Raw genomic sequence first — 18,734 nt, 5'->3', positions numbered from 1 at the left:
CTGTGTGGGAACTGATCACCTACCACTGCTGCTGCTGCTCCGGAAACCCTCCGGCTGCAATTCCCACAATATACTCCATCAAACACTGCTCACTGACCTTTGGGTAAAATGACCATTTTACCCCTGACCTTGCCATAAGTCAAAGTCAGAGTCAACTTTCAGTTGACCTCGACTCGCCGAGTTGGCTTTCCGACTCACCGAGTCCCTACGCAAACGACTGCCCTGAATCCCGATCCTACCCGTCGAGTTAGGCGACGACTCGACGGGTTTGCCTTCATGACCAATATTCAAGTCCTTCATCCTACTCGCCGAGTTGTATGAACAACTCGTCGAGTCCATCTTCATCCGAAGAACACTCATGCTAAGACTCGCCGAGTTGTATGAACAACTCGTCGAGTCTGTTCTTGTTCTAAGGAGATTGCCTTGAACTCGCTGAGTCAGGGCAATGAATTGCCGAGTACCTCCATAGATGGGTTAAGCTTCCGACTCACTGAGTCACACCCTGTGACTCACTGCTCACTCGACACTACGGAAAGGGGACAAACTCGAAGACTCGCGAGCAGACTCGCCGAGTCACATGAACGACTCGCCGAGTCGTTGCCATGCACTCCTTAAATATACCGATTTGCTCGATTCCAGTCCATGGCATTCATAGATCTGGACTTCTAGGACACGAATCACACGTAAAGTTTCCAACTTTACGTGTGGATATTCACCAATATGGATTTTAGGGCTCAAAATGTCTCAAAAGGGTAGATCTAGGGCTAACAAGCAACATGGGGCCAAAAAGCTAACAGATCTGAGCTCCTGGAGCTCAATCTTGCCTAGATCCAAAGGCCAAATGCCTTATTACGACATATAATGCACATACAAACTTGGGGAATTGACCAAGAAGGACCCAAATGAAGTTTAAGCATAGAATCAAGGGGAAAACGGGTTATACCTCAAAGGAACTGCTGGAAGAACACAATAATGGCCTGGATGGCTTCCTATCTTCTGGATCTACTTCCTTCCTTCCTTCAAAGCCTTCAAAAGTACACAACAAAACTTCAATCTTCAAAGAACAAGCACAAACGAGGGTTGGGGAGCTCTGGGGAGAGAATGGGGGCTGGCCTGGGGCAGATAAGCTGCTTAAATAGGGTGCAAACCCCTGAAACTTAGGGTTTCATCCAACAGCTGTGACTTGCCGAGTCCAGGATATGGACTCGTCGAGTCGACAATTTAAACGCGCCCCGAGTCCCGCATCCACTCGGCGAGTCGGACCTATGACTCACCGAGTCCAAGGCTAAAAGAAAGGAAATACATCAAATAACATTTACGTACCAGGAACCGGGTGCTACAGAGGCCTACTAACGGTAAGACTGACTTTTACTCATACATATATATAATGTTAGACTTTTAACGTTATATATAGTATAGGGTGTATTTTACAATTTTAAAATACTAGGTGGTCTAATTTAATAATTATACTTTTAATTAAATTGTACACCAAAACTTTCTGGATTTACTAAATCTTTTTTAATTATACACTTTAATTAATTAATAAAACCATAAGGGTGTGATTTGAACTTTTCAAAATAATATTAGGGTTTTAGAATTTAACATTCCTAAATTAAACTTTTAATCAACTTTTAAATTCCAAAACTTGAGGGCAAGTTTTGAAATATTTCAAAACATTAGGGTTTAGAATTTAAATATTTCAAAATCAAACCTTTTAATCAAAAATTTAAATTCCAAAACTTGAGGGCAAGTTTTGAAACATTTCAAAACATTAGGATTTAGAATTTAAATGTTTCAAAATCAAACCTTTTAATCAAAAATTTAAATTCCAAAACTTGAGGGCAAGTTTTGAAACTTTTCAAAACATTAGGGGTTTAACTATTTAAAATTCAAAACAAAACTATTAAGTTAAAATTTAAACTATAAAACCTAAAGGGGAAAAATTAAAACTTTTCACAAGATAATTCAAATCTAAATTACAAATAATCAAATTTTATCTAATAAAACAAGTGATTATCTAAATTTTGACAATTATCTTCTATTTAGGTAAGGATAATCACCAAAAATTAATAAAATTCAGAATTTATAACAAAAACGTATTTAAGGTAATTATCCAAAGCCAAAACAGGAAGAAAATCGCGAAAACAAGTTGTCAGACGTTTCGACTCGTGGAGTACACCTGGCTCGGCGAGTGCACCAAGTGACTCGGCGAGTCAAACACTCAGAATCAAAAAATTTCGATTTTTAGTGCTGATTTCGATCAAATATGCATCAATACATTAGAAACCAATCTAGTCTCTGATACCACTGATGGGTTTTAGCCATAAGAACATCCTATGTGCTCATACAAACCCTAATGCTTGGATCTAGGTTTCTCTATTGTACATGCAATTCCTCCAATACTATAAAACCCTAGATCTAATCAATATAACATATGAATTAGGGTTTAGATCATACCTTGATTGTTATGTAGTAATAACAATCTCAATTCCTTCTTGTATTGACTTTAGAAAGCTTAGAGTCACAAATGTCACTCCTCTAATGGTTCACAAACACCAAGAGCAAGAGGATGAAGAATAAGGAGAGAGGAGTCACCCAAAAACGTGTAGAAGCCTTAAGGATTCAGTTGCCCACGTTTTTGGTGCCCAAGGGGTCCTTAAATAGTGAGGCTATTAGGGTTATCGAACAAGGAAACCCTAATTTGGATGCTTAGGCCCTAAGCAACCCATGTACTCCTTTCTTAAAGGCCTTTGGACGATTTCTAATGGGTTTCCCCATAGAATTCATCCAACCCTTTAATATGGAATCCATTAGCCCAATATTCAACTATCACACAATTGACAGTTCTAGCCCCTTAAGTTTAATTAATGTCTTTTAGCCACAAACTTAATTCTTATTAATTCTTGACTAATATTAATTAAACAATATGACTTCTCCTTAAATATATTATTCTCATAATATATTAATAAATCATATTTAATCCTTTCTCTCCATAATTCATCCTATCAAGTTGCTTTGGTGAAGGCAACCCAAAAGGACCATGCACCATCGGGTCAAGTACATACCAAAATAGTTATGGACTTAGACACTAATCCAACACTAACCAATTCGTTACCCAATAACACCTTCCTGAATCTAGCGGTACACTAATGAGTCCCACATAAGCATGCTATAGCTACTGCATTCTAGGTGACTCGCTCCAAAAGGGCACAACCCCTAACTATCATTATACTAACCCAGGCATGCAGATGACATATAACTAAATCACAAGCAAGCCACACAATTATGAAATACTTATATCCATAACGATGAAGAACCATAACAATATAATCATGAATAAAAATCAACAAGGAAATAAAAGATACGCACCTGCAACGTCCGCCGTTGCTTGCGCCTCCATGGTAGTCATCTGAAAAGCCCTTCCTCTTACTGCAGGCGCCTCCGCTCGGCCCTGACGGCCATCAGTGATCCTTAAAGTTGCAGGGGCAGGTTCCATCACCCGTCCTGCTGAAAGCAAACTGAGACACTGGGCCTTCTTGTGGCCCCGCTGCTTGCAGTGAATACATATTAGGTCGGATCACTGAGTGGTGGTCGCAGTACAATCTCGGCTAAAATGACCCGTCCGATCGCACTTGAAGCAGCTAGACTCACCACCACTCCCACTCCTGCACGCACCCTCGTGCATCCTGCCACACTTCTCGCATCGCCGACAATCCTGATAATCCCTCAATCTCAAATCCGACCCTTTGGGCCTTTTGCCGGATCCTATGGCTGTCTGAACCTCATCCGACTTCCTCTTCCGGATCTGCTCCAAATAGATCTCTCTATCCCTAGCTCGTACGATCATATCCTCTAGCGTTTTGCAGCTGGACCTGCTCATAAACTGCCTGATGTCATCCCTCAACATCTCATTATATCGGGCCTTCTTCATCTCCTCGTCCGCGACATACTGTGGAACAAGAAGGGCCCTCTCCCTGAACTTGGCGGTGATCTCCGCCACAGTCTCAGTAGTTTGCATCAAATCTTGGAACTGCTGTGCTAGCTTCTGCACCTCAATAATCGGTGAAAACTCATCCCTGAACCTGGCCGAGAAATCACTCCATGTCATCACATCCAACGTGGCATCGTCACCAATGGCGTGCCCAACCCCCTCCCACCAATCCCTCACTCTGTCCTTTAGAAGACAGGAGGCGAGTCTAACCTTGTCCCCCTCAGGACACCGGCTCGTACGGAACGCGTAGGCAACATCGGCCAACCACCTGCTACTAGCGATGGGTCCCTATCCCCATGATAATCTGGCGCTCCACAAGCTCTAAACTCTCGAAATGTCATAGTACGCGCTCCCATCAAAGCCATTATCTTGGTACGAAAGGCTCCTAGCCTCTCATCCAAGATCTCCCGTATACCCTCCTTGACTGTGCCAAAGATCACAGGAGTCTGATCTAGGATAATGCGCGTAACCTCAGCTGATATCAACTCCCTCATTCACTCCTCGAGCTGCTCGGCCCCTAAACCCGAGCCCGATCCCTATCTGGCGCCTGATCCACCTAGTGGTCTCTCTCGGAATGTCACCATGCTGAAAACATATCGCAATACTATTAGAATACTCCTCACTGCTGAGGGATCATACACGCACACTACAAGTTCCCTTGTCTCGTCTCGGCCTTTCTTGAATCGAGTATGGATCCTCTGCTTTCAGTAGTACGGGCCCATACTGTTGGGTTTTGGTATAATACAACATTCTATGGTGCACATACAACCCTAAATACATTGGATCTATGTTTTAACTAATTCTACATGCAAATGGTTTCCAGGGCATTAAACCTATAACTAGCATGCATTTGACATAAACTATATAATATACTAGTTACGGAGACATACCTTTTATGTGGCTTGACGTCTTGATGTATTTGGCCTTAAGAGCTTAGCACCAATAGTATGAAATGCCTCAAATGGAATCACAACACACCTAGGACAAAGGTGGCTCTTGAGAGAGAAATCCATGCACCAAAATACATCCATATTTCTCTAAGAAAAGAAGTGGTGATTTTGGCTATGCAGTAACCTATTTATATGTAGGATTCCAAGGGTCATGGGTATAACCCATATTCCATACCCATGGGTTTTATGATCCATGGTTCATGTGGCCCAACTCTTTATGTATCCATACATAAACTTGGTCCAACATGGGTCATAAGCCCAACACATATAAATATAACTAATTATCATAATTAGTCCCCAAAGATTTAATTAGTCTCTTTTGATCACTAAATTAATTAATTCTTGATCGATACTAATTAAAACATATGATTTCATATTAATATAGTATAACTTATAATATATTAATAAACCATAAACAACCTTCTCTCAAAAGTCCATCCTAACAAATTGTCCTGATGATATGCAACCCAAATGGACCATGCTACTCTCGGGTCAAGTACATACCAATAATAGTTATGGGCTTAGACATCTAATCCAACACATACTACCTTCCACATCTAACTGTACTTCCTCAAGAACTGCTACGACTCCACCAGGTCCCTTTTACTACTATTATTGCTCCCAACACTATCTCATCCTAGGCTTACCCTAGGGAAACCTCTGACTCCACCCAAGCCATCCCTCAGCTGCTGAAGGCCTCCTTGTGATGCCAATTAGCCATTACTTGAATACCATCACATGTGACGAGGCTCAGATAATCCTTCAAGTAAAAGACTCGTCCCTGCAACGGTTGGACTCAAACAAGAGCTGCGTAATAGGGCCAAATCCAGTACTCTGAGACTATTCAACCCTGATCACATGTGACGTGACATATTCACCTAATGGATAACTCCAATCACTCAGAATCCCACAATGCACAAAGCAAGCAGCATTCAGACAAGGGATAATCTAACCATAACATACTCAAGCAATCATAATCTCATATCAAGAATCTGCACTAGCATGCGACATAAGCTCATAAACTCAGGCATAACCTAAAAAGGCTATCCTACTACTGTCTAATCAGCACTATCATGTAGCTCCAAAACACATATAACAGGCACATAAGGCATCCTCCCTAGATCCTTAGTCCGAATCCCTCAAACCAAGGCTCTGATAACAACTTGTAACATCCCAATATTCAAGACAAAAAATTTCTTTTATAAAATTATACGTAAAACATATTTGTCAATCCATAACAAATTCAGAGTAATAAATTCCAAAACATACGTTCATTATCAAAGTAAAACATCACAGGATGAGAAATCTATGGTGTGTGCCATGCGATCACCACGAGCTCTTCCCTTCGCTACCGGAAGTACCTGAAACCAAAACTGAAAACCGTAAGCACGAAGCTTAGTGAGTTCCCCAACCTACCACATACCCTGCATAAACACAAACAGCATATACTGGGCCACGCCCGCTACTATGGCCTCGCCCACTACCTCGGGCCTCGCCCGCTACAACGGCCTCGCCGCTACAGGCCCCGCCTGGCTTCGAGCCCCACTCAGGTACATATCTGTTTCACTTAGGCCTTGCCTATCCTTGGGCCTCGCCCGTTAACATATACTAACATAAGCATATCACAAAACATAAGCTAACATATACCAATAAATCACGTCTTGAGGCCTCGCCTATCTTGGGCCTCGCCTTGTCCTGCTACTGATGATTCATGGAACTCCATCCACGCTCCTACTGATAGTGAGATATGGGCCCAGCCCACACTCACTCTTTCCCTAACTTGGGTCTTGCCCCTGTTCTGCTGCTAATGAGATGTGGAACACCATCCACACTCTACTATTGGTGAGATAGAGGACCTCGCCCACACTCACCTCCCTACCAGGCACATACATGTATCACACAGACAACAAGTATAAACTATCATATAAACCATTCATTGGGCACCCACCCGCTATCATGGGACCTTGGTCCTGAATATTATTCTAGCATACTGTGCCTAGGGCTAACCCCCGAGTCTTCTTACACATAACTACATGGGCCGACATTGTGGCCGTAGACCCATTCACACAAAGGGAAACTCACCTGGTACTGCTGAACTTGCTGGTAACCCCTCTGGATGCTGACCGATAATTCCCTAAACCGCTGCTCCGCTAGCTCCCAGAGCTACCAATATCAAAACATATATCACTTAGCTTAACTGTTCTCCAAAATCAACTAAGTCAGCTCTGGTCCAGGTCAATCTTCCAGGTCAACCCTACTTGCCGAGTCAGCCTACTGACTCGCCGAATTCATTAGCTCAGAATCCTTTCATTCGCGACTCGACTCGCTGAGTCAGCCCCTGACTCGCCGAGTCTACCAATTTCCGAGTCCTGACCTGTCCCACTTACTGAGTCTCCACTCAACTTACTGATTCGAGTCTTAACTCGAAGGGTTTGGGGTCTCGCGACATGATTCACCGAGTCCAAGAACAAACTCGCTGAGTCCAAGACAATCTTCAATAGACTCGCCATGTTGTTCATCTAACTCGTCGAGTTCCTCTTAATCTTCATACTACTCGCCGAGTCCACTCGAAGGACTCGTCGAGTCTATTCAGTCCTTCGCACATTCAGAGGCTCTTTGAGTCATGCAGGGACTCCAAACTATAGATCTACTCCTCCAAAGCCTATCCCTCACGTAAAGGTGCAAAATTTACGTGTAGCTAAGGAGATCTAGGCCCAAAACACTCCAAACTCAGGTTTAAGACAAAGAGGCTTAATAACCAACTCATATACTGATGCTTTATGATTTTCTAGGCCAGAATACACTTAGATCTGAAGTAGCAACTTCAGATTTGGGCTCTAACTCGAAATGATTCATGGACATGGCATAAAATCCCCAAAACTCATAACCAAGGTAGATCTAGATGAAGAAGGGTGAAAATAACGACTTAATACCTTCAATAACTCTGAAAGGTGGCCCAAACTCTGGATCTAAATCCAATCCTTGAAGCCCCAAAGATTCCTTCCTTCCTTCTTCCTTCAAATCACCCAAGAATGGCAAGAGACTTGAATATGCAACAATGGAGGCTGAGGATTTTGGTTTCTGGATGAGAGAGGCTCCAAGGAACCCTAATGGAGAGAATAAGACGCTTAAATAGTGCACAAAGTCCCGGATTTAGGGTTTCCCTCTTCAGACTGGACTCTCTGAGTCCCCTTTTGCCGACTCGCCGAGTCGGCTACTAATTCGATCCCCCGGATCCCGCTCCAACTCGTCGAGTTCCTCCCTGGACTCGACGAGTTGACCCTTTGACTTAGGGTTTTCTTTCCTTTCTTGGCCTTTCTGATTTTGAGTGTTACACCATTCACATATTTACTCTAGTATTTATGTAGGATATGTTACAGGATCTACTTTGAAAAAAATATGATCCACCTTATTATTAGACAAAATAAGAAACAAATAAATAAAAGAAATGGTAGACAGATTATACTTAAATTTGCAAAGAAATTGGTTAATGTTTATCAAAACCTATACCACATCGGAGATAAATAGAAAATTGAAAGAGATGTAACCAAAGGGCTTGTAGATCAGCGGTATCATATGTATTGGAAATGTGTCCCATCACTAAGTTGTCGTGGGTTTAAGTCTCATGGTTGATAAAAGGTGTAGAATTAGGAGTAAGATTAGTGGGTGGGTGGGGGTGTGTTTTTTGTTCTAAAAGAAGAAAACATAAATAGAGAAAGAGATGTAGTTATTTTATGTTATAAAAAGTAATAATGAAAGGTTACATGAATGCTTGACAAAACCACAACTCCTCCCACATTTTAGGTTGCTGAAATTATTTGTCAGAAATAGGCTCTTTAAAAGGAGAAGAGAGTCAGTCTGCCAACGTAATTTTTTTTATGAAACTATGTTCTAGGGATTAATGCATTTCATGTTATAAAAAGGAATGATGAAAGGCTTATGTTGGTTTTTACTGGTTTTAAGGTGTTCAACCAGTCTAGTTGAACTTGAGTTTTTGCAAACTTGCCAACTTTTAATTAGTTTGATGACCCGATACGACCTGCCACAAGTATTATTGACTCTTTTGTTTTATCGGCTTTACTAAATTAGTGAACCAAAATATTTTTTCATATTACCAATATTTCATCATCCATTATTTACATTTCCATTACCACGATGCCTCAGGAATATCATTAAATTATTCATCCAAATATCTATATACTATATAAAATATTTACACTCTTAGGACAACTCCTACTTAAAAATTTAAGACATATATATATATATATATATATATATATATATATATATATATATATATACATATATATATATATATATATATATATATATATAGCACCAAATATAATATGCAATAAATAAACTCAGTCTTATCCTTTAAATATCTGATTTCATGCTGGCCAAAGTTGAACCAATCTACCCTCCGTTCAATCATTTGTATCGGTCAATGCACAATAAACATTATATAGCATCTTCTTAATCAGTTAAATCACAAGCACATACCACAATTTCCACTACGTTCTTTCGCCTCCTCTCTCGTTAAAAGTTAGAACACCTAGATTCACTGTTGGAACTCATAGATTCGATCGTCTAATTTGGAAGAACAAAATTTATGCTCTAACCTTAAAATTACGCTATAACCACCACCATCCACTCCGCACTCTACTTCTTTGTGCCTTTATCCACCCATATCCAACATAGTTTAAAGCCTCCATATCTTTGAGTCTCAGGCTACATCTTTGGGAAGAACACTATTAGACGCTTCACTTTCGCTGAATATTACTATCACCAAATCATCAGAAAACTCCCCAACTCTCACCTTATGATGGCCACCATCCACCATTCATATCTATTGCAAAATTTGAATTCTATGTTTTAGAAATCCTCTCGAAACCCTAGCACACACTTTCCAAAAGAAATTACCCTTTCTCAACCTTACTCTCTCATCGTAACCCTAATCGGTCAATTATTATTTACCGCTTACAACATTTACTGTTTCCATCGAACTGCCGACAAGATGCTCCATTATAACGCCTGCAGATTCGAGCTAGTCAATTTAGAGATCATAAACGTTTAAAAATGACTTTTTGATAGAAGATTATTTAGAATGAACAATCTTAACCAAATTTATAATATATGTCACAAGGATTCCATATATATATATATATATATATATATATATATATATATATATATAAAGAACACTGAAATCCGACTTATAACGAAAAAGTTATGACCTGTCAAAGTTTCATGAGTAAACCGGGACGGATCCGCATATCGTAAAAAGTAAATTTTTTACAAAATATGTTTTAGCCTTAGAAATTTAAACGAAATTCATAGTATACGTTAAATCGAGAGCATGCATATAGAGAACTTCCAAATCTGACTTCGTTAGAAAATTTATGATTTTTCTAAGATTCAGCATAGCAGTATACAACCCGAAAATCAAAGTTTAGCTCCATCGAACATTATCCAACACAACCTAAACGAGAATTGAAGTTGTCATTAATAGGAGCTCAACGATATAGATACAGTCAAAAACGGACGTCAGATGAAAAAGTTATGACTTTTTAACGGACATTAACTATGTAAGCCTAATAAATATAACTTTATAAATAATCTCAAAATTAGCCGGCGGAGTCTAAATGAAAGTTGTAGATATTGTTGTTACCTATGCGTGTGCATATAAAGAACATCAAAAATGGAGCTCGTATGCGAAAGTTACGGATTTTAGAAGATAATTAAATTTTGGGATTAACTAGCAAGTGACATGTGCAAAGATCTGGGCCACTACATCTTCCCCATGGGTTTACGTGAGATCCCAACTTGTGGCATATTACTCCCAATATAATTTTGATTAAAAAGCCATTACGCCCAACACAATTCTTGAGTATACATAGTGTACTTGGGCGCTGACAGCTATAAATAGAGCTTATTTCTCAATCTTTTCTTCATAAATCTTCAACCAATTCTCTCCCAAACCTCCCAAGGTCTTAAGACCTTTCTCTAGCCCTCCCGATGAGTTAGTAGCGAGCCCTAAAGCACCGACAGGCCTCGGGAAGTAGAGCTTTCGGCTCGGAAGTTCTGCCCGTGTAAAGTCCGGTTCCTCGCTAAACCCCCTTTTAAGTGAGTTACGCTTACCATACTTTAAGTGTAACTTATGTTTAAGTTAATTATCATTATTATGAACCTACAAAAAAGATTTATCAGTGATTCCAAGTCATTATACAGATTGATCTACTTACGGGGATGATGTTTAGGTTGTGAATTAGTGAGGTGTTTAAAGTGGAGTTTCCAGAATGTATACTTCGTATACCAAACGGACCGTACCTACGATATGATCCTACCTGGTTGTTCCTTACTTGATAGATCTTCAGGTAGACTTTGAGTTAATGATGAATCCAGACTAATAAATAGTTGCAACATATATTAGAGGATACGTTAAAGGAAAACACAATTCGTAGAAGCGAAGCATTGTCAGAATTTCGAGCCGTCACTTTAACAAGTGAATGCATAGTTACTTTCATCTTACACATATATATTAAGTATTTAATATTAAAACATTCCATATGTGCTTATTATCAGTGTTCCTGATATCTATGTTAGATGAACAAGTTATACATGTTTTAGGTGATTTAAATTGTATATGTATTTTTATAGCTATAAATATATTGGATAACGACGGGCAAAAGATCATCTAGTGTGTAATCCTTTCATAGCTATAAAAATACATATACAATCTTGTTTATCTCAAGATCCTATCTTTACCCCATATATGGTGGATGATGGATCTAGGGGATCACACATTGCAAAAGATCATGGAAACCCTAAAAGGGAGAATAGTGATTTTAAGTGCTTTATGTTCATTTTCATGTTGATTATTATTAGAATCTTGTGGCAAAATGAAATCCTAACGATACCTAACCCTATTTAGTACCACCATGATCATGGGGACTAAATTGGGATGATGAACACATCTTAAAATTTTTTTAAAGGGAGAAGGATGGATAAGCCAAAAAGGAATCACGGGTGCCTACGATTATGTCTTCCATCAGATCTGTAGTCATTTTGTAAAACACATATCACAAGATCTAGAACTCAAACGGATCCCAAACCAATTCCCAAAGTTCAAAAATTGAGTTAGCTAACTTTCTTAACCAGGCCAACCACAATGATAGGGAATTTATCTATGGGAAAGAATGGTATCTTTGTTGTTAGGTCTGATCAGGGTCTCTTTTGATATGTCGTTTTGTTTTCATCATTTCTAAGGCTTGGAAAAGGATCCAGAGTGATTCCAAGTTTCTATATGTTCCTGATATTATCAGTTTAAGATCTGGAGAATATGGGGTGTTATTTCCAATTATAAATTTATTAGAATGGATCCACACTCCAGATCAGTAGGCATTCACCAGCTTTTGCTAGTGCCGTGATTGTCCACAATGTGAATTTTATATCTGGAGTTTGGGAGATGCTTTTCATTCAATTCCAACTCAGAGACTTTCAATTCTATGTCCTATACTTCTTTGAATTTTCGTTTTGACGAATTTTACTCACAAGTTGGGTAGAATTTGCCAACATTACTTGACTGTATTGTTGGAGACAGAAGTGATACAACATTTTGTCAAATTCGTATTTAATTCATCTTTTGGAGTTAGAAGGAGTTATTTATAGTTCTTGAATCCTGAACAATCATAGTTTCCTATAAAATTTAGTTAAAGTTATGTTTCTGTTTTAGATTTTGGACTAAATCTGTTTTGAACAGCAGCTCTTTTCTAGAGACCTTGTTGTGATTACTCTTTTCTAACCTTTAGTCCTTCTTAGGTGAGGTTTTGAAGTTTTCTCAAGCTTGGTAGAATTATTTGATTGCTATCTATCCTTACTACTCACTCAAGGTGAGTTCTCTCACACTGTTGTATTGATGATTGTGTTTGATAGTTAGCTCATGTGTGATTATTTGAATTTATTATAAAAGCATGTTATATAAGTATTGTTTTAATTAATACATGTGCACTGTTTGTAACTAACAATTGATATGTGGATAGCACCAAAGGATACAGATTTACCGGTGTGGTGGGTAGGTAAGATCACCAACGTAATACTCATCGTGAGGTGCAGTGATTAGGGCCAAGTGATACGGGATCTTCCCGGTGCGGTTCAAACCTACAAGTCCTTCTTGTATTATTGAAGTTGATTCGTTCTTTGCTCTTATTATAAAACTATAATTGGACAATGGATTAGGGTTAGTAAATATGAATGTTAGTACAATGTCTGTGTTTGAATTTACTAAGCTTTGTGCTTACGGTTTCCCTTATAACTTTTCAAGTGTTAAGATTAAAGAGGCTAAGGCTTGACATGAAGCACCGGGACATCACTACTAGTTATTTTTGTTGGGACCTTATTATTGTTATTTCTTCCGCACTTATTTTATATGATTGTTAAGTTTGATGGATTGTGTTACGACTTTTTCAGTTGCTTGATTTAATTTAAGATGAGTTTTAAAAGTTTAAAATTTTTGCAAAAAATAAAAATTTTGGTGTCACAAGTTGGTACAAGAGCCACAGTTTGAGGGAACTAGGCATTCTTGTGGATGTTCTAGACTCAAATTTGAGGCTCTATAAGAGTTTATTTTCTTTTTAAAAGATTTTTCAAACTTTCTGAAGACTAGTAGTGGAAGATGTCACGGTGTACCCGTCGGCCGGCCATCTAAGCTTTATTTCTTATGTTAAATGTTTATGTTAAATTGTTGAGTATGAATTGGATTCTACTAGTCTTAAAATGTTAGATTACACACTTATTTAGTGTTAACATGTGAGAGAGTTGTAAGATTAACAGCTAGAGGGAACTGGAAATTTTGAATTTATTATAAAAGCATGCTATATAAGTATTGTTTTAATTAATACATGTGCACTATTTGTAACTAATCATGGATATGGGGACACCACTAAAGGATACGGATTTACCGGTGTGGTGGGTAGGTAAGATCACCAACGTAATACTCATCGTGAGGTGCGGTGATTAGGGCCAAGTGATATGGGATCTTTCCGGTGCGGTTCAAACCTACAAGTCCTTCTTGTATTATTGGCGTTGATTCGTTCTTTGCCCTTATTATACAACTATAATTGGACAATGGATTAGGGTTAGTAAATATGACTGTTAGTATAATGTCTGTGTTTGAATTCACTAAGTGTAACATCCCGAAATAGCAAGAGTTGAGTTGAAGGGCTAAAAGTGTAAAATTTGAAGGGCAACTCGGCGAGTCCATGGATGGACTCGGCGAGTAGGGTCGCGACTTTGGCCGCGAGTCAAGTGGCCTACTCGGCGAGTCCAAAGACGGACTCGGCGAGTAGGTGCTGAGTGGAGAAAACCCTAAATTCGGGGAATGAGCCCTATTTAAAGAACATTATATCCTCTCCCCAGCCTCTTTGATCCCCCTTGAAGTCCAGAAACCTTAAAAAGCGTGATTGAAGAAGATTGGAGAGTATTTGGAGCTTAGGGAGGTGTTTGTTGAAGAAATCTTGAAGGAGAAGAGGCTTGGATCAAAGGGCTTTGCTTGGATTCGAGTTTCATTGCAGTTGGGGCATTCTTTTGAGGTAATATCTCGTTTTTGGGCTATCATTCATATGGATTCATCATTTTGGGGTTTGTGGGGTGTATATCTTGGTATGTTTTGGAGTTTGGAGGTTAGATCTGAGGTTGCTACCTCAGATCGGGAATATTGAAGGCCTAGAGTGCATTAAAGTTCCTGTGTTTGAGTGCTTTGTGAAGCCATCATGTCCCAAACCCTAGCTCTAAATTGAATAAGGCCTAGATCTCTTTGGATTCAAGTAAATTTTGCCACTTTACGTGATGGATGGATTGTAGGAGGCTAGATCTATATTTTGGATCAATTGCATGGTCTGGAATGCTTCTGTATGGATTCAAACCGGTGGTACTCGGCGAGTCACATGGGTGAACTCGACGAGTTGCTTGAAGGTGAGCTGGGACTCGACGAGTTGGAAGAAAAACTCGGCGAGTCGGATGAAGATGGCCTGGGACTCGGCGAGTTGTATGAACAACTCGACGAGTAGGTTGAAGATAGCCTTAGACTCGGCGAGTCTGTTCTGGACTCGGCGAGTCTTGTCGAAGAGTCCCGATATTCTCTGGTTGAGTCGAGAATCGGTGAGTCAAGGGATGACTCGGTGAGTTGTGTGCGAGTGGACTCGGAGTTGTTGGACTCGGCGAGTCTCGGGGTGACTCGACGAGTTAGGTCGCGGTTTAGTGAAGTTTTGAGTATGGGAACTCGGCGAGTCATAGGGTTGACTCGGCGAGTAGGGTCAGTCAGGGGTTGACTTTGACCTTGTCTTTGACCAAGGGTTAACCAGTGTTTTCCAGGGGTACTTTGGTAATTGTTGTTTATGGTTTTGAGTTCAGTGCATTGGTGGCTGTCCAGTGGTGGAGATCGTGTCAGTGATCGGAGCAGCTTGAGTTATCTATTCAGTCGGCAGTTTCAAGGTGAGTTATCCTCACTATATCGATAGGGTTTAAGGCACCAAGGCCAACCCTTTTATCAGATGGAAATCCGGGTAGTTGTCTGTTGTATGATATTGCAGGATATGGGCCGGAAGGCATTATGTTATGGGCCGGAAGGCGTTATATGTGTGGGCCGGAAGGCATTACATGTTGACGGCCGGAATGCAATGCGATGTGGACCGGAAGGTCATGGCCTGGAAAGGCGTATGTGTGCATTTAGTATGTTGACTGATTCGTAGGGTGATGTTATGCTAGTGACCGGCTAGGCTGGTATCTTTGGTTAGGGTAATGCTATGTTATGTGATCTGTTGATCGATTGCTGACTGTGAACTGTTATATGATTATATGTTATGTGCATGGTTACTTGGTCTGTAGTGTGACCCGATATGCTTGGTTGTTCTATGTGCTGTTATGATATGTATGCTTAATATGTTATGGGCTGGAAGGCAATATGTTATGGGCCGGAAGGCATTACGTTATGGGCTGGAAGGCAATATGTTTTGGACCGGAAGGTCGTGGCCTGGAAGGGCGTATATGTGGTTGGTATATTGGGGGTATATCACTAAGCTTTCGGGCTTACAGTTGTGCTTTTATGTTTTCAAGTTCTCAGGAGGCTGTGGCAAGGCAAAGGTGTGATCGTATCGTTCCTCGCGTTGCTGTTTTATGAAATGAACCTGGGAAATACTCTGTTAAATAATGTATTGAAAACCTTTTTGTAACAACGTTATTAAAATGGGTTGTTTTTGAAAAGATTTAATTGTTTTGAAATTTTGGTCGTCACACTAAGCTTTGTGCTTACGGTTTCCCTTATAACTTTTCAAGTGTTAAGATTAAAGAGGCTAAGGCTTGACATGGAGCACCGAGACATCGCTACTAGTTATTTTTGTTGGGACCTTATTATTGTTATTTCTTCCGCACTTATTTTATATGATTGTTAAGTTTGATGGATTGTGTTATGACTTTTTCAGTTGTTTGATTTAATTTAAGATGAGTTTTAAAAGTTTAAAATTTTTGCAAAAAATAAAAATTTTGGTGTCACATGTTGGTATCAGAGCCACAGTTTGAGGGAACTAGGCATTCTTGTGGATGTTCTAGACTCAAATTTGAGGCTCTATAAGAGTTTATTTTCTTTTTAAAAGATTTTTCAAACTTTCTGAAAGGTAGTATTGGAAGATGTCGCGGTGTCCCAGTCGGCCAACCATGTAAGCTTTATTTCTTATGTTCAATTATTGACTATGAATTGGATTCTACTAGTCTTAAAATGTTAGATTACACACTTATTTAGTGTTAACATGTGAGAGAGTTGTAAAATTAACGACTAGAGGGAACTGGAATTTTTGAAACTAAACGCGAATGCGAAATTGGAACTTGTGTGGAAGGTAGTAGACGGGCCCTACTATTTGAAACATCGGTGCCAGTTTCCGGTCGGGGCAAGGTTGAGAAATTTTTGGCATGTTGAGTGTTTCATCTTCCTAGAAATATCTAGGCTGAATTATTTCTAAATATTTTCCTCCTTCTACGGATAGAGATGGCTCCGCTTGCTCGACTTAATAAGCTCCAAATGGAGCAAGTTAGGGATATTATCGCTGACGAATTCAATAACGCTTTCAACAAACTAATCCCGGGTGTGACCAATGACATAATCAACCAAGTCGGTGCTCTTCTGGATGAGCGCCTCGCAGCTATTCCCGGGGGAGCATTACCGGCTTCTCCCGTTCGGGATTCGGCATACTACATCGAGAAGTTCAGCAAGTGTAGCCCTCCTCTTTGGAACGGTGAATCCGACCCACTTGCTGCTAAGCACTGGGTGTCAGTTGTTGAGGGCGCCTTCATGACTGTTGGGTGTCTGAACCAGTACAAAGTTGTGATCGCCATGAATCAGCTGCGAAAAAGGGGAAAGACATGGTGGAACACCATCACCGCTCTATTAAACGAAGAAGAAGTGAGGGCCGTGTCTTGGACCCAATTTGCGGAGAGGTTCGAGGCACAATATGTGCCTATGGTGGAGCAGCAACGGGTGCAGCAAGAGTTCATGGCCTTACAGCAGACTATCGAGTCTATTAGCGACCTGAACGCCAAGTTCTTGGAGATGCTATATTTTTGTCCCTCGTTTGTTGGGAACGAGGCCTGGTTGGTCAGTCGATACACTGCCTTTCTATGTACCGAGATTTGGGAATTCGTTAGCATGCAGGAGTTGCTGACTTTATCTGCGATCATGGATGCAGCGAGGAGGAGGGAGATCGAGTTGTAGACCCAGTGCAAGAGGAAGGCCAATGACACCTCTTCCAAGACATCCGGAGATGCCCAAAAAAAAGCAAAAGCAAGGTGGTAAGTCAAGGTATGTGTACAGGCCGTCTTCAAGTCAGGGCGAGAAAAATCTGTTGATATGCTACAACTGCAAAAAGCCAAGGCATCATTTGAAGAATTGTAGGGCTCCCCCTACGAATGCAGTTCCTCATATTACTTCTACTGCTCCCTTCTGCTATCACTGCAAGGAGACGGGACACAGGAAGCCCAAATGCCCGAAGTTGAAGGCTGGTAAAGGCGACGGGGGTACAAATACTGCAATTGTATCGTCTTCTAAGGGACCCACTATGGTGACACGAGGTCGTGCTCACCAGATGAGTGCGGATGAGCTGGTGATTACCGCGACAGTGGCATGTAAATTTCTTTTTTTCCTTTCTCTGGACCCTTAAATTATTTAATAAATGGTTTTTAGAATTGTTTACATGATTGTATGTGGTGAAACAGCACTTATTTGCTAGATTCCGAGCCTGCTGTTGTTATGTTTGATAGCGGTGCTACCCATTCTTTTGTATCTCACACGTTTATTGATCGTTTGGGGTGTAGTATCGGAAAATTGGCTCGCCCAGTGGTTGTTGAAGTTGCCGAAATCCGCATTATTTATGGCACCGATGTTTATCAGGGTTGCACTCTCGAGTTTTCTGGAGTTGAATTCCCCATTGATCTTATCCCTATTGTGATGCGAGAGCTCTATGTTATCGTAGGCATGGATTGGCCTGATGTGTGCGGAAATCCACTGTCGTAAGAAGCAAGTTCGTGTTCGAAACCCTAGAGGTGGAGAACTTATTATTTAGGGGGACATTCCCTGATTGGCCATGGCTTCTTGCTCTTCTTCTATAGCACTAGACGACGTTCCTATCGTTTTCGACTTCATCGATGTCTTTCCGGAGGAACTCCCTGGCTTGCCACCTATTCGGAAAGTGGAGTTTCGCATTGATTTGGTTCCAGGTACGACTCCGGTAGCGAAATGTCCTTACCTC

The 18,734-nt window shown here is 40.4% G+C and overlaps 1 protein-coding gene across 1 annotated transcript; it reads left to right on the top strand.

Annotated features, from left to right (window-relative positions):
- The first annotated feature begins 17,723 nt into the window (after nt 1–17,723).
- Nucleotides 17,724–18,499, top strand: LOC111894025 (uncharacterized). The gene is made up of 2 exons (XM_023890090.1): nt 17,724–18,111; nt 18,216–18,499. The coding sequence occupies exons 1-2, from the start codon at nt 17,724–17,726 to the stop codon at nt 18,497–18,499; spliced, it is 672 nt and encodes a 223-aa protein (XP_023745858.1).
- Nucleotides 18,500–18,734: the final 235 nt, after the last annotated feature.

The sequence above is a fragment of the Lactuca sativa genome, chromosome 7, assembly GCF_002870075.4.
Source record: "Lactuca sativa cultivar Salinas chromosome 7, Lsat_Salinas_v11, whole genome shotgun sequence".
In the NCBI taxonomy this organism is placed as follows: domain Eukaryota; kingdom Viridiplantae; phylum Streptophyta; class Magnoliopsida; order Asterales; family Asteraceae; genus Lactuca; species Lactuca sativa.
The sequence above is the reverse complement of the archived record's forward strand: the minus strand, read 5'-3'. Positions and strand labels throughout refer to the sequence as shown.